Source organism: Camponotus floridanus, unplaced genomic scaffold, assembly GCF_003227725.1.
Source record: "Camponotus floridanus strain SB8 unplaced genomic scaffold, Cflo_v7.5 scaffold82, whole genome shotgun sequence".
Taxonomy (NCBI): Eukaryota; Metazoa; Arthropoda; class Insecta; order Hymenoptera; family Formicidae; genus Camponotus; species Camponotus floridanus.
The window spans coordinates 412018-428436 of record NW_020229852.1 but is presented as its reverse complement, the minus strand read 5'-3'; the positions used below and the strand labels follow the sequence as shown (position 1 = coordinate 428436).

General features: G+C 44.7%; 3 protein-coding genes across 3 annotated transcripts; 2 read left to right on the top strand and 1 right to left on the bottom strand.

Annotated features, from left to right (window-relative positions):
- Positions 1-1351: 1351 nt before the first annotated feature.
- On the top strand, positions 1352-1705 carry LOC105252828. Its single transcript, XM_011260418.2, has one exon. It carries the CDS (start codon positions 1352-1354, stop codon positions 1703-1705), a length of 354 nt encoding a protein of 117 aa, XP_011258720.2.
- Positions 1706-2120: 415 nt separating this feature from the next.
- On the top strand, positions 2121-4088 carry LOC112639682 (piggyBac transposable element-derived protein 4-like). Its single transcript, XM_025414521.1, has 3 exons — positions 2121-2402; positions 2559-3525; positions 4000-4088. Exons 1-3 carry the CDS (start codon positions 2121-2123, stop codon positions 4086-4088), a joined length of 1338 nt encoding a protein of 445 aa, XP_025270306.1.
- A 6120-nt stretch (positions 4089-10208) lies between these two features.
- LOC112639674 (protein ALP1-like) lies at positions 10209-12002 on the bottom strand. Its single transcript, XM_025414508.1, has 4 exons — positions 11903-12002; positions 11396-11821; positions 10964-11313; positions 10209-10892 (listed from the first exon to the last, which is right to left on the bottom strand). The coding sequence occupies exons 2-4, from the start codon at positions 11716-11718 to the stop codon at positions 10270-10272; spliced, it is 1296 nt and encodes a 431-aa protein (XP_025270293.1). The 5' UTR covers positions 11719-11821; positions 11903-12002; the 3' UTR covers positions 10209-10269.
- Positions 12003-16419: the final 4417 nt, after the last annotated feature.

Genomic DNA, 16419 nt, shown 5'->3' with positions numbered 1-16419 from the left:
TAACTTTGATATTTATATTTTAGTTGAAACATGGCTGAATGACAGCGTTGCGGACACGGAATTGGGATTAGATGATTATAATGTTTTTCGCATGGATAGATGCGCAGCTAGTAGTAATTATTCGCGAGGCGGTGGTGTGTTGATTGCGGTCCGCAGGTGCTTGTTTAGCCGTGTTTTGAAGAACGACGACAACGCGTGTAGAGCAATTATTTGTTGATATTCGGTTTGGGCATAGACACTTGATTATAGGAGTTGTTTATATACCGTCCTCGTCAGAGCCCTCACTTTATGAAGCACACTGTCTTTCGGTCGAGGAAGTTAAGTCGTCTATGCCTAATGCAGATATTTTGTTGATTGGCGATTATAATCTGCCTAACGCGTTTTGTTCGTATGATGGTGATAACAGTTCTAGTCATTATCGTATGACAGAACAGGCGAATACAATTTCACATTTTTTTAATAAGTTTAATCTTCGCCAATATAATAATATTGTCAACATAAATCGTAATATACTCGATCTTGTCTTTTCTAACTTGCGGCATGTCTCGGTTCATTCGGTATCGGAGCCAATATGTACATGTGATCATTACCATCCTGCCCTCACAATTTCTTTGCCGATGCCATCGGGGCCGTCGTCCTGTTCATCGCCTTCTGAATGGAGATTTAACTTCAAGCGTGCTAATTATATAGAGATAAATAATTACTTGGGAAATATTATGTGGGATGATGAACTACGTCATCGGGATGTTAATGGCGCGATAGATTTTTTATATAGTCACCTCGATTATAGTCACGCAATTACTGCTTTTGTTCCAAGATATTTACCGCGAAGATCGACTTATCCCGCCTGGTTTTCTAAAGATTTAATAATTCTTACTAAAGAAAAGAAATCCGCTCATTATAAATTTCGGACTACCTTGCATTCTCTCAGTTAAGAGCCAGATGCAATTCTCTCTCGTCGAAATGCTGGAGGGCTTATATTCGGAGGTCAGAAAATGCGATCTCCAGCAATGTTAAAGTATTTTGGAACTTTATTAATTCCATGTCCTCGGCTAAGTCGTCTAACATCGTATATTTGTCACAATGGCCGTATTATAGAAGACGGTACTGAGATTGCCAATTGCTTTGCGAATTTTTTTGAATTGGTGTACTCACTTGGTAATGGGAGCGGTATTGGGGATTCGAGGTACAATCATGACTTAAATATATCAAACATTGATGTCTCTATAGGTGACATTTTTAATAGCATTAATTCTCTGCATGACGGTTCTGCCCCGGGGACAGATGGCATTCCTCCGGTTTTTCTTAAATCGTGTAACTTTGTAATGTTCTTAAATCATGTAACTTTGTAATGAGAGTGCTCTGGTTGATTTTTGAGAAGTCTTTGACGAGCGGTATTTTTCCGAGCCTGTGGAAATTGTCTATTGTCACTCCAGTATTTAAAGGTGGTGATAGGTCTTTAGTCTCCAACTATAGACCGATAAGCAAACAGAACCTAATGCCAAAGATTTTCGAGAACATTGTTGCCGGAAAGCTCTCGGCGCTGTCAAAGAATGCAATAATCGATGAGCAACATGGCTTTGTGGCTGGTCGCTCTACTTTAACTAATCTACTTATTTACCATGACTCCATAATTTCTGCCGTTGAGGAGAGCTCACAAATTGATGCGATATACACCGACTTTCGGAAAGCTTTTGATAGTTGATCACGCCGTATTATTACGCAAACTGCAGGCATTTGGGATCGGCGGATTATTGTTAACCCTTTGCACTCGAGCGGCGCCGATACGGCGCCCGGCCGATTTGAAGTGTCAACTCGAGCGGCGCTACTGCGGCGCCCGGCCGATTTGAAGTGTCAACTCGAGCGGCGCTGCTGCGGCGCCCGAGTGATTTGAAGTCTTAAATCGAGCGACGCTGCTACGACGCTATGGTCTTTTGTAACTCGATCTCCTTATTTACGATGTGCGATAAGATATTTTTCTCGGAAGTACTTTCGTGGACTAGGCTCCGCTGACATTGTAGCCAAATCTTAGCTCAGTTTAGTTAGTCTCAACGTAGCATTCGCTTGAAACAGTCTTGGCAGTAAATATAGTAACTAAAAAGTGTTTGAGCCCTAAAAATATGGAGGAAGATCAGATCAGCTCGAGTTCGGACGAATTCGATTTTGCCGCTTTGGATGATGAACTTACATCGATTTCCGACGGATTACGCCGCGAAACGAACGAATCCAGTGGAGAAGACAGTGATGCAGTAAGAGGTGTGAGACGACGGAAAATTAGAATTATAGAGAGCGACAGTGAAGTTGAGAGTGATGTTGAAAGAGAAGTTGAAAGTGAAACTGTGGAAGGTGCAAGCAGTTCAACATGGGTACTTTGCGGAGACTACGACGAAGTGCCGCCAAACGTACAATTTATACCTGGCCAAAACCCCACAGCAACACGAATAGTTTCTAACATAAAACAACCAATAGATTTTTTTAAACTGTTTTTCACTAATGACCTCGTGAAAAAAATTATTTGTGAAACCAATATATATGCAAAAAGAAAATTGGAAGGGAAGACGCTATCTGCAAATTCGATTTGGCGAAGCTGGCGTGATGTGACCAACGAAGAGTTCTGGGCATTTCTTGTTGTCGTAATCAATATGGGGACGATGCCGTTGGCCAATTTGCAAGAATATTGGTCGAGGAATGTCGTCAGTTATATTCCTTTCTATTCGGATACATTTACAAGAGACAGATTTAGCCAAATCTTCTGGATGCTTCATCTGGAAACTATTCCAACACGCAACACCAATCCACGAACGCGCCTACAACGCGTAAGCTGCTTTTTGGACTATGTCAACTCGAAGTTTTTGGATTATTTTATCCCGGGCGAGCACATATGTGTGGACGAGTCAACTATAAAATTCAAGGGTCGAATTTCGTTCATAACATACAATCCGAAGAAACCGACAAAATGGGATATCAGAGTTTATGCTCTAGCTGACTCAAAGACTGGCTACATTTGCTGCATTTTGCCATATTATGGATCACTCACCACAGAGCTCTTGGTCAGACCCGATTTACCAGTTTTATCAAGAATTCCGATACACTTATATCAAATGTTGTTGGAGAAAATTCCAGGTGCTCAGGGGCACCATATGTACACGGACCGCTACTATACTAGTTATTTCTTAGCTCAAGAACTAGCCAAATTGAAATGTAATCTTACCGGAACAATTTTAACGAACAGGAAAGAATTGCCCAAGGAAATAAAAAAGCCAAATTTTTCGACAAAATCCACGGTCGCGTATCGACGGGGCAACACCTTAGTTTTAGGGTGGAAAAATAAGAGGGTTGTCACTTGTTTGACTACGAGGGGTGACACAGGAATGACGACGGTCAAAAGAATTACACGAGGTGGTGTGGATATAATGGTCAAGAAACCCAATATTGTATTGAACTATATAAAATATATGGGTGGTGTTGATCGGGCGGACCAATATGCGTCAACCTATTGTTTTCTGCGAAAATCGCTTAAATGGCGTAAGCTTTTTTTTTTGGGGCATGGAAATTTCCCTGATCAATTCATATATTTTGTATAAACTAGAAAAGACCAAAAAAGGGGAAAAGCCACTGAGCCATCTGCGATTTCTGAAAACACTTGTCGAACAATTGAGAGGATCATATCGCCAGCATCGAGAGCAAGCGTCTACGTCGCATTCCGATGAAATCCGACTAAACGGGAAGCTTCACATAATACTAAAAGGGCCAAAAAGGGACTGCAAGGTTTGTTCTGACCGTAACACGCCTGGAGGTAGGCGGGAAATTTCGTATTACTGTGATACGTGTCCTGACAAACCTAGGATGCATCTTGGATATTGTTTTACAAAATATCACACCAAAACTAATTACAGAGTGTAATATTTATCAAAGTTTGTTGTTTTCGACATATAAATGAATAAACTGGTGAAATTTTATTATTTGTATACGTTTGTTTGTTTATAAATGTTTTTAAAGTACTTGTAAAGTGTTCGCCGAATTTGGCCGAAATCGTCTCGAGTTGCTGGTTCGCGCAAGCGAAAAAGGCCTCGAGTGCAAAGGGTTAAAAATGGTTATCGGATTTTGTGACGGATAGACTGCAGATTGCTAAATTTAATAATTGCCTTTCTCAGACCATTCTTGCTTCTTCGGGGATACCCCAAGGCTCGCGCTTGGGATCGCTCTTATTTAATATATTTATTAATGATATTAAGAATGAATTTGAGAACTGCAATTTTTTGTTATACGCAGATGACTTGAAGATTTTCCGCCGTGTTACATCCTCCGATGATGCGCGGCTTCTGCAGTCTGATCTCCACCGATTTGATCATTGGTGTTCTGAGAATGGCTTGAGCTTTAACTTAACTAAATGTCAAGTGATTCACTTCACCCGCAAAAGATATGTAAACAAGCACGAGTATTTTTTAAACGGAGTCCCTCTCGCGTCGACTGACTCCATCCGTGACCTGGGGGTTGTCTTTTGCTCGAATTTGTCTTGGGAACTCCATATTCAGACATTGGTAAATCGTGCATACAGAAAACTCGGCTTCGTTCATGTAAATATTTTCATAATATTTCCACACTAAGGTTACTGTTTTGCGCTTTGGTTAGACCACACTTTGAATATGCCGTTATGGTATGGGCTCCAAACAAAGTACTGCGTAATGATTGAAAGTATTCAACACCGCTTTCTTCGAAGAATCAGTTTTCTCACGGACAATCCTATGCACTATTCGGACCATAATTATGATTGGATAATGAATTTGCTTAATCTCGACTCACTGGAAAATAGAACGAGATTTTTTGATATCCAACTCCTCTTTAAAATAATCAATGGGTATATAACCTGTCCTGACTTTACTGGCCGTATTGGACTGCATGCTCCTGTCAAATCATTGAGAGCCAACTCTATCTTTCATGAGGAGTCGCACCGGACCTGCTACGGCAGATTTAAACCCCTTAATCGAATATGCCTATTGTCTAATGATATATCTAATCGAATTGATTTTTTTCACGGCTCTCTTAACAAATTTAGATGTTCTTTAGCCAAATATCTATACTAGTCCTTCCGCTGTAAAAAAATTGTAATGTATTTGTACTAAAGGGACTTATTGGTCCCGTCTATAAATAAATAAATAAATAAATAAATAAATAAATAAATAAATAAATAAATAAATAAATATTGTGCTCGCGCCTGTGAGCGTTAGTTTGCAGAAGTATGCTCCTGTACGTGGCTTTGTCTCTCTCAGTGTACTTGAAATCGTCGGGAATTCTCTTGAAGATCAATTCGTCCACAGACCGGGAGTACCGGCGTATCTGACTCCGTCCACGAATATCGCGTCGTCGGTACCTACGTCGAATCGCTTGTTTCCGAGCATAGTTTTCGGCGTCGAATCGCTTGTTTCCGAGCATAGTTTCCGGCGTCGGCGAAGTAGACTCCGTAAACGTGATCGAAATCGCTCGGCGCGCCGCCGCTGAGAAGAGCGCCCACGTACTTTCACGCCAACGGACCCAATTGATCGCGCAAGATATCTCGCCCTCGAGGAGTCCGCAGAGACCGTTTCACCGACGTTTCGAGCGTCGCCGGCGATCCAAACACGCTCGTCTCGAACGTCTCCTCGACGGGCGGCTCCGCGAAGAGATCTCTGTTCGTGAATTCGCGCTGCTGCGCGGGAGACGCGTCCAACGCTCCCACGGGCGTGGAAGTCGTCGCGTCCAGACGGCGAGATCGCTTAGCTTTGAATCCTTTCGCGGACAGCGGAGGTAATGCGCTGTCCTCGGTCTCTTCCTCGGCCTCTTCCTTGTCCTCCTCCTCCGGCGCTTCCATTCTCTTGACGCCTCGCGCGAACGTCTCGTCGATCTCGTTCTTCGTCGGTTTCTTCTCTCTCGCGCTTGCGCTTCGCGTGAAATCGTCTCCGACGCGCTCGGCGATGCGTCGCAACGGTTCGACGATCGGTTTGAAACGCGTCTCCAGAGCGCTATCATTCTCCATCCTTCCGGTCTTCAACGCTCTGTGCTTCCTGCGAATCGACGCGCGCGTTCTCGCTATCTCTATCGCGGTTTTCTCGCGTCTGTCGACGTCCGTCATCGCGCGTCGTTCCTCGGCGTTTCGCCTTCTCTTATCTCTCTCCCCTCTACGATCGCCGCCGTTTCGAGAAGACTGACTCATCTTCGGCGACGACGATGACGACGCTCGCGACGCTCTACGGCACGGTGTAATCGTTGAATCCTCGCCTGTATCTACCGTTGCGCAGCGCGCTATCTTTATCGATCACTAGAAAACCGTATCGGTATTTCCAACACGCGCGACACAGCACGTGAAAATCCTCGTACGACATATCGGTGTTCATGTGATCGCTGTGCACGTGTTTCAGATTAGTGCCATCCTGCTTAAAGAGTATCAATAGATTCGCGTTGTCGCGTATCAGATGTTTGGGTATCTTAGCGTACGATTGGCACAGATAGAAGCAATCGACCTTCACGTGACGCCCCATGGCGAAGTACTCTCTCACGACGTCCTGTTTGTTGCAGGCCACGTCGTCGAACACGTATATCGAGTTTGGCAACGCCTCGCTAGGCGGGATGACGTCGGCGTTGTTCGAATACGTGAAGTAACCGATATCCCGCATAGGTTTCAACAATTTCTCCAAATATCGATATTTAGGCTGATGCAACGATTTCGAGTAAACGTACACGTTCTCGAATCGCACGCCGTGCGGGCTCTCCAGAAGGCTTATCAGCATGTTCGTTTTACCGCAATTAGAGGGACCGCAGATTACGCAGCGAATTGCGGTCGGTAACAGATTACCGTGTTTTCGCGGTTCCTCGTTCATCGAGCGAGTCTTACCATCGACGTTGGACACTCTTATCGCGATCGGTTGACGCACGAAACGCATCGTTTTTTTCTCTCTCTCTCCTCTTGCGATTCTTCCTCGTTGTCGCGAGCGAATCTGCGTCTCAGTGCGCAGACTCGCGCGCGCGCGAGCAACGAGCGCGGATTCGCCCTCGCGAACATATATATAGAGGAAAAAAAAACGATCGCGCAGTTAGGCGTGTCCGATCGACGGTGACGCGATAAAGTTACGCGTGCGACGCTTCGTCATGTTTATTCTATTGGTGAACGATTCCGATATTCTCGGACGTCGATCAGTTGCAGTACGTTCCGAAGAAGCTTCTGCTGGACAAGTACGGCGATTTCGTCGATCGATTGTGGGAGAGATTGCCTATACATCTGAAGGACGATCCGGACATGCAGCGTTATCGCCTCTGTCACAAGCATCACAATCAGCCGTGGCAAGATACGCACATCGATGGTCCGCCGCCGTGCATCAAAGACTGCGGCATGTGCCGGGAGAACGAAATGGCGTGACGATGAGCGCGTCGATGATCGAGGCGTATGAGATACGCCGAGGACGCCGCGACAGCAGTCGTCGACGGTAGCGGTTTGCTCAATAGAACTATAAACGCTCTTCCGTTCGAACTACATATACCGGGATATCAGTTTTGCGGTCCCGGTACTCGTCTCGCGAAGCGGCTCGCGCGAGGCGATCGAGGCGTCAATCCGCTGGACGCGGCTTGCCGCGAGCACGACATCGCCTATTCGCGGAGCGACGATCTCGCCGATCGGCACGGATCGGGCGCTCGGAGCAAGAGCGTTCGAGCGTATCCGGGCCGGGGATTCGACTCTCGGCGAGAGAGTGGCGGCGTCGATCGTATAGGCGGCTATGAAGGCGAAGACGAAACTAGGAATGGATATGGCTGGAGCGCGAAGAGGCGCGAGAAAGAGCGGCGGCAGCGGCAAGAGAAGAACGACCTCAATGAGGAGGAGGACGACGAGAGGACGAGTTCTTCCCGCGGCGAAACGCGGCGGCTTCCTGCCGCTGTTGCCGGCGCTCGGAACTTTAGGATCGCTGATCGGCGGAGCGGCCGGCGTGGCGAAGATGGTGAACGACGGTAAGGCCGCGCGTCAATTGGAGGAGCTGCAGCGACACAATCAAGCGGTGGAGCGTCGCGGTTTGTATCTCGCGCCTTAGAAAGCGCGGCGGAAGCATCGCGAGACGAGGCGGACGAACGATTAGGAGGAAGAAAAAAAAAAGTCGCGCCTTCGCGCGCGTTAGACGACGTCGTAGCTGCGATCGGCGTCACGACAAACGAACAGTTGAATAGCGCGGCCAAGCGCGCTCGCGTGCGTCACTTCAGAGATGTGTTCATGCGCGACGCGTTGCCGGCGCGAGTTCGTCACGACGAGAGTGGAATCGTGAACCTGGACGACGCCTCGGGGCCAGGCACGCATTGGGTGGCGTACGCTAAAAGGGGAAAAGACGCTATCTACTTCGACGCTTTCGGCAATCTTCGGGCCGCCTCGAGAATTCGTGCGTTATCTCGGACGCGACACGCATATCGCGTACAATCGCGACTCTCAGCAGACGTACGATCAGAGCGTCTGCGGACAATTGTGCCTGCGCTTCCTTCGACGAGTCGATTGGGGAGGAGGAAGGAGGAAGCCCTTCGGTCTCTAACGGCGATAGCGCGCGTCATCATGTCGCTGATTTTCACGCTGACCGGAAGAAGCAACGTTCTCACGGCGAGTTACTTTCCGCCTCTCGATCTGAGAGACGACGATTACGAGCTCGGCCTGACCAATTTCGAGACCTACAACACGATTCCGAACGTGAATTCCTCGAACAATAAATTTTACTTCGACGACAACGACGAGACGATCACGATCCCGATCGGATCCTACGAGCTGCGTAACATAAGCAAACGCGGATTCGCCCTCGCGAACATGATCAAATTATTTTTTTTTTCAGAGAAAATTCAATTTCTGATTATGAAAAAATGCACTTCTTATATCTGTAAAAAGTTTCAGAGAATAAGTTTAATAAGAGTATTGGTGGTGATGAAATAAGTGATTGCTCACTCACAGTACCTAAATCGGATATTAAAAAAAGAAAGAAAACTAATGTTGATAATATAGATTCTGTAATTAAAGAATCATCTCAAACAATAGCTGCAGCTTGCTCAGCTTTGCCAACATTCCTGAATGCAACTTCCAAAGCAGACACAGAAGAAGATAAATATTTTATGTCATTCTTGTTACATGGATTAAAATGTGTGCCTGAACAACAAAAAATAAGATGCGTGATCAAAATGTTAGAGGTATTAGAATCATTTCAACAATATTGAATAACAAGACTATGTAATCAAACAGAAAAATTAATCACAGCTACTAGTTTATTCGCTAAAATAAGTTTTCATAAATCTTTATAAGTTTTCATTCATTTCTTTTTTTGAAAAAAACGTGGTACAAATATATTTTGTTATTGTTTTGGAGTTTTATATAAAATATTAAGTGTTAAGTTACAAAATTGCAATTTCAAATTGCAATTTTACTAAAAGATTATTTCTGAAAAGTATTTTTCTCATATTGACTGTGATTTTATTTCTTTACTAATTATATTTTACATTATTTTAAATAGTTTATAGTATGTCACAATATTTTAATTTTAATAGTGATTAACATTGGATACGTTCAGTAGAGAAAGCAGCTTTGCAACTGTGGTAAAATTCGTAAATCTTGGCGTGTGCTCTTAATTTTAACTGAATCTAAGAGTATTCGCCAATCAGAATTTTACAACAGTTACAAAGCTGCTTTTTCTGCTGAACGCAGCCATTAATAAAAGTCATTGGACATGTACGTCGAAACGGCTAACATATTTGATGAGCGATTGAATGTGATTGATTGGATCTACAAAAAAGAACCAATTACATTCAATCACTCAGCGAGCTGCTTTGCCATCTAAAACATATCTCATTTTCTATTGTCTCAGTATACAAAACATGTATAATTTGCCAAATATGTGGATACAAATAAACTGAGTATTCATAATTTAGTATTTAGTCGACGACTTCTTCGAAAGCGAATCAAAATTTTTCACAAATGTGACAAGAGTATAATTTAATTAAGCAAAGTTGCGTAGCTCAATATATAACTAGTGTTAAGATGTTCTTCAGATATAGTATAAATATTTAATATTTGAGACTGCAACAAAACAAAGAGTTTGATTTTGCAATATTAAATCTGTAAGTTAAAGAATATATTTTGTTTTATGCAATAACGTTACGTAAGAAAGCATGTGTTTCTATAGAAAAAAGTGAAGATTAAATAAAACCATATTTTACGTAAATTAGTATTTTATTTCTAAACTTCCTTGCTAACTCACATACATGTTTATACATATTGCATTGCTATGAAGAGATATTAATGTTGTAACCCCTCAATGCACAGTCAAATTGCCAGTCAACTGCCCCAATGTTTGTCATAAAATATTTTCTCAGTATGTCTCGTTGAACACTTGCAGTGTAAGCAGTTCGGTTTGAGCCAACTTGACTAATACGTACAATATGTGATCCTAATTCTTCATTGCGCCATTGCCCTGGAGTAATTATACCATTAACTTCCTGATCCACAAAATGTAGCGGACAATATTTGCGTTCATTAAAGGACATAATGTAGTTGTGCAAAACAACAAGAGCAAGCACAATTTTATGAGCAGTTTCTTCCTTGCATTGAATTGATCTTCTTAAAATTCTCCATCTAGAAGTAAGAATCCTGAAAGCATTTTCAATTGTTCGTCTTGCTCTGGACAAGCGATAATTAAAAATTCGCTGTGAATCACTGGTGAGCGATTTTCTTGGATATGGTCTCATGAGGTACGTTTTGAGAGGGAACGCTTCGTCTCCCACTAAAGTACAGGGCAGCAAAGTTGTTGTACCAGGCAATAATTTTGGAGCTGAGATGTCTACTGTACCAGATTCCAAACTTCGACCAAGATTACTGTTCGCCCATACTCCACCATCGCTATTAGAACCTGCAAAACACAATTTCAATTAACTGTTGTATTCAGCATAAGAAGAGATTCATATTATAAATATATATTACCATAGTCACCGACATCAACCCAGATAAATTTATAATTGGCATCACAAATTGCCATCAATATAAAGCTAAAAAATCCTTTGTAGTTATAATTTAAAGAATGACTGTTCGGTGGAGCTTGAATAGTGATGTGTTTCCCGTCTAGTGCGCCTATACAATTAGGAAAATTCCACTTGTTCCAAAATCCATCAATTATCATTTCCCATATCTCTTTCGAAGGTTTGGGTAAATATTGCTCATGAAGAGCTTGCCAAATTGCATCGCAAGTTTCATATATAATTTTATATATAGTTGATTTGCCAATTCGGAAATCCCATGCTTTTGACTTGGCACTGTCACCATGAGCAAGGAATCTAGAACAATAAAAAAGGATACTATTTAATAATATAAGCTAAATTATCTAAAAAAGAAAACGATAACATTTCATTTACTTACAAGAGAGTAACAGCTACTCGTTCATTTACTGAAATAGGTTCTCGTAAACTTCTTTTTGTGAGCAGAGGTCTGACAAGATTACATAAATGATCATATTGAGAAGGTATCATTCGTGTCATATTAAAAAATTCTTCATGATCTGTTTCATATGCTTCTTTAAATTGTTTATTGAAATATCCCAAATCGTTTCGAGTTCGGTTGATAGGTCTTATCCACCATCTCCTTTTATAGCGTCTCTTTCTTAAATATATCGATGTCACATGCAAATATGCACCAGATAATAATAATATAGTAAAAATTACACGCAATTGCAAGCAATTCATATTTAAAAACTTTATGGACAGCCTCTCACTATCAGAACGCCTATGGACCTATGGATAACCTCTCACTAGCAGAACGTTGTTTTCTGGGGTGCGTTCCAATACCCTACCTTGATTACTAAAAAGCTATAATTTACGTTACGTATATTATAGATTTTAGTAACCAAGGTAGGGTATTGGAACGCACCTCTGATTGGTTGTTAGCGATTTGCGAAAAGCTATTGTAGACAAGCATCATGACATTGCGACTCTGCGACTCTACGACTGTACGACTCTGCGACTCTACGACTCTGCATTGTAGACCCCGCTTTACTGCCTAATCATTCACGATCGCGTGATGGAGTACAATCCGCTGACGAACGTCGTGCGTAAGATCCTGTAAGACGGCGCGTCGAATGGGGGGAGAGAAGAAACTCGAAACCGCGAAGATATCGGGGAGAGACGCGAATAAATGTCAGTCTCTCTCGACGATGACCGCGACGACGTCACGGGCGATATCACCCCGCCGATCTTCGTCGATCTGCAGGGCTTCGTCGTCAACGAGCAATTCGTGACGAAGGAGATGGCGATACTCGCGAACGGCAGAGATCTGACGCACCTTTCGCGCGCCGATATCGTGGAATCTGCTGACGAAGAGCGAGAAGTCGCAGGACTGTTGGCTGACTCTTAATCACCACGAATTTCACTGGACCGACGGATACGTGGAGTATAGGCACGCGAAGCAGATCGTTCGCGACGCGATATATCGCGCGTCGAGGGATCTCGAGTCGAACGCCGCGGTGACGATCTACATCAAGGGTCGCGAGAAAAAGAAGTGGCTGACCGACATCGCGGGAGAGGTCGCGGAGCAGCGCGATCTGACGAGACCATCGATGCCGATTATGAGGCCGATATCGGACCCCTTCGAACGCTAGCCACGACTCGCGTCTATCGCTGCGGCTATCACTCGAAGAATTGCGCCTTGGAAAACGTGTGCAAACTGCACAACTGGTGGTCGGAGAGACGCGATCAATTGCGCGACATGTGAACAGAGACGCGTCGCGCGTTTTCCGCATCGTAGATCAGTTTTGCGCGTACTCTTATCGACTTATTAGCGATTAATTTATCGCGCCTCATGCATTTCCCACATTGTACATTAGTTTTACTTTCGTCGACGTATTGACTACTAATTTTTATCGCGTGCGTTGATTTATCGCCTACTTAGAAAAGTATTATTAATATTTACAAAAATAATATTAATAATAAGAAAAAAATAATATTAATACTAAAAATAATATTAATACTAAGAAAAAAATATTAATAATAAAAAATAATATTAATACTAAAAAATAATATTAATACTAAGAAAAATAATATTAATACTAAAAAAATAATATTAATACTAAGAAAAATAATATTAACACTATGAAAAATAATATTAATTAGCGAATAAACGTTAACTCGTATCGCGCGTACGCGGTTAAACGCATTTTCCGCACTTCCTTCGGAGCAATCAAGAATTTATCACGCCTCGTTATATTACCTCGATATATTTCTGCGCGTTCAGTATTCTAAGTGTTCCCAGTGCATTCAATATTCATTCTCAGCGTTATTTTTGCGCGAACGATGGATGACGAATTTTCGAGATTGCAAAGAATGCTTCACGGATGTATGTTCGCGGCGCGGATGTGCGCCTGGAAAATAAAATACATCAAGAGACTCATGAACGCGATCCTCAGCATAGCGGTAACGTGGAACGTGAGTACCCTTTTATCATCGTTAGTTATTCTTTCGCTCTCCTTCGAAGAGATACGTAACGATCGTTGATCGCGCGACATTTTTACAGTTCATGGAGGAAGTCGAGATCGAAGGATTCATAAGCATATACCATAAGTGTTGGATGCAGAGAAAAAGGCAGGCGCGCCGCATATTCATGGATTTACTGTGGTGCGAGCGACCGTCCTACAAGAAATGGGAGAAGAGCGCGCCTAACATGTTTACCGACATATTTCGCTTGAGAAGATTGTTCGGTATGGAATCGCTCGTCCAAGATCATATGTGTAAGACCGCACATATCTACGACGACGATTTCTTCGTAGAAATGTGGTGCCGCGGTTTGAGTCCGATCGACGGAATGAGCTCCGCTCACACGAGTGACGGAATGAGCTCCGCTCACATGAGCGACTACGACGACGAGTTTTAATCGAGGTACGTATCTCTTTTCGTCTAACGCGCTATTCTTTCATTCCGTGTACCTCAGTACGATCTATTAATACTATATCTATTGATACTTTATATATTTCAGACGTCAACACCGAAGGACCGCGCCTTCCCTCCCGATCACCGCTCACATCGTCCTACGCATTTTACATCACTTCGCATACAACTATATGTATTAATCCATGTATCGCCATATTATTCCACGCGCCGCATCGTTTCGCGCGATCGTACGATGCGTCGCTTTATACGTTACCTCGTACCTCAGTTCGTATCGTCTTTTATACATTACTTTATAATTAATCACTCTATATTATTCCACGCGTCGCCTCTCGCATCGCTTCGCGCGATCACGCGATGCGTCGCTTTATACGTTACCTCGTACCTTAGTTTATATCCATTAGTGTATCTTTCGTATATATTTCTTTGCGTACGATAAGGATCGAAAAAACTTTTTGTACGAATAAAGAATAATTTAAAAAAAAAAAACGTTCCTTCTTTCGATCGCCCTTCTCGCGCGTCCGAGCGTATCTCCCCTCCCCACCCCTCCTCCTTCTCCTCTCGTACGACGCTTTCTCGCGTTCTCGAGAGCGATATATCGCCGAAGGACGCGCGCGCGCGATAGTTCGCTACCGTTCCGACCCCCGCGCGCTAGCACCTCGCGAGAGCCATGACGCGCGTCGCGTTATCGCTCGCGCTGACGATATCCCTGCTCGCGGCCGTCGCGGCGACGCTGACCTACGATGACGTCGCGGAGGCATCCCGTTATCTTCGAACCTACGGCTTTCTGGAGAACGAGGAGAATCATCAGCAATCGTCGCTATTGGACAACGCGACCGCCCTGAGCGAAGCGCTATCATTGTTTCAGGAATACTACGGTCTGCCGGAAAACGGCGTTCTGACCGTGGAAACGATTCGTGTCATGCGCAGGCCGCGATGCGGCGTCGCGGACATTCACGCTTACAGTCCGTTGACGAGAAAGCGGCCGAGGACGCATCTCACGTGGAACTTCAAACTAGCGAACAGAGATACTCTGCGCACGACTCAGAGCGCGTTCGCTCTGTGATCCGAGCAATCCTCTCTGACGTTCTCGCGCGACCCGCTGCGCCCCGATATACTGATATCCTATCAATCCGGCGCTCACGCGTACGAGAACAGCGACAACGGGAGCTCGTGCCCGTCGTCGTTCGCGGGACCAGGATCGGTCGTCGCTCATGCGTTTTTTCCGACGGGAGAGCCCATCACGCTGACCACAGGCCCCCGTCGGACAGGCTGTATCTCCTTCAGACGCTGACACACGAGATCGGTCACACTCTGGGTCTGACTCACAATATGAGGGAAGATTCGGTCATGTACGCGTACACGCCTTCGGAGGAAAGGTGATATCCGCTCAGACTGAGCATAGAGGACGTCATAAGCATGCGAAATCTCTACGGATCGAGAGAGACGACGAATCCTACGATCGACTCTACTCCGACGACCGCGGCGACGACTACGACGACAACGACCTCGACGACGACGACGACGGCCGCGACGCCGCCGACCACCGCGAGGACGGCTAAGACGCCGCTCGCTCCCTCCGATACCGCGGATCTATGCGCCTTGAAGCGCATAGACGGAGCGCTAATCATCGTTGCTTGTACGTCGCGCGTAAACGCAACGTGTGGCCCATCGATATGAAGGAGAGACGCTACGGAGCGCTCTTCTCGTTCACCGACTACTTCAAGTTCCTCCCCCGCAATCTCACTCGCGTATCGGCCATGTATCAGAGACCCTCGGGCGATATCGCGATATTCGCCGGCGACTACTACGTCTACCTCGCCGATTCGAATTTTCATCTTAAAGCGGGATGGCCTAGATCCGTCGAATACGTCGGATTTTCCCGCGACGCTAAGATAAACGCCGCGATAAACACGCACGCCGAGCGCAGCTACGTCATATACAACGACGATAAAATAGCCGAGATAAACGACTGCGCGATGACCGTCGCGATGACTGGCGCTCTGCGGGATACGTTTTCCGGGATACCATCCGCGATAACGGCGGCCTTCCGCCACGTCGACGGTAATCTTTATTTTCTGAAGAAACGCGAGTATTACGCGTACAGCGAGTTCATCGACGCGATAATCTCGGTCGGTCCCTTCGATCTTAGTATACTGGGAATAGAATGCCCCGCCGATGGCATTCTGCATCGATTGAGCGAACTCGTCTCCAAGCTATATCGTCTGGAATACGCGTCCTTCGAAAGACCGCGCAACGATGACGATTAAGATCAGGAAATCCTGAAACCTAACGTTAAGATTACATTTAATATGCTGTTCTAAACCGCTGTTTTAAACCGCTTCCGCTGCATTAATTAACACGCATAACGTGCGCGTCGAGAAAAAAATATCGAGACGACGATCGAGATCGCGTCGTATATAAGGCGCGTCTCGATCGTTGCGCGTGACATTTCCAACGATACTCGCGATTAACGCGCATACGATTCTAAGCGAGCGTCTCCGACGA

Bases quoted from the DNA above. Each gene is read 5' to 3' on its own strand.
- LOC105252828 (XM_011260418.2), top strand. From the start codon at position 1,352: ATGAGAGTGCTCTGGTTGATTTTTGAGAAGTCTTTGACGAGCGGTATT.
- LOC112639682 (XM_025414521.1), top strand. From the start codon at position 2,121: ATGGAGGAAGATCAGATCAGCTCGAGTTCGGACGAATTCGATTTTGCC. The intron at 2,403-2,558 runs GTACAATTTATA...TTGGAAGGGAAG, and splicing joins ACGACGAAGTGCCGCCAAAC to ACGCTATCTGCAAATTCGAT. The intron at 3,526-3,999 runs GTAAGCTTTTTT...ATGTTTTTAAAG, and splicing joins GCGAAAATCGCTTAAATGGC to TACTTGTAAAGTGTTCGCCG.
- LOC112639674 (XM_025414508.1), bottom strand. From the start codon at position 11,718: ATGAATTGCTTGCAATTGCGTGTAATTTTTACTATATTATTATTATCT. The intron at 11,314-11,395 runs GTAAGTAAATGA...TTATTGTTCTAG, and splicing joins CGAGTAGCTGTTACTCTCTT to ATTCCTTGCTCATGGTGACA. The intron at 10,893-10,963 runs GTAATATATATT...TGTGTTTTGCAG, and splicing joins GGTTGATGTCGGTGACTATG to GTTCTAATAGCGATGGTGGA.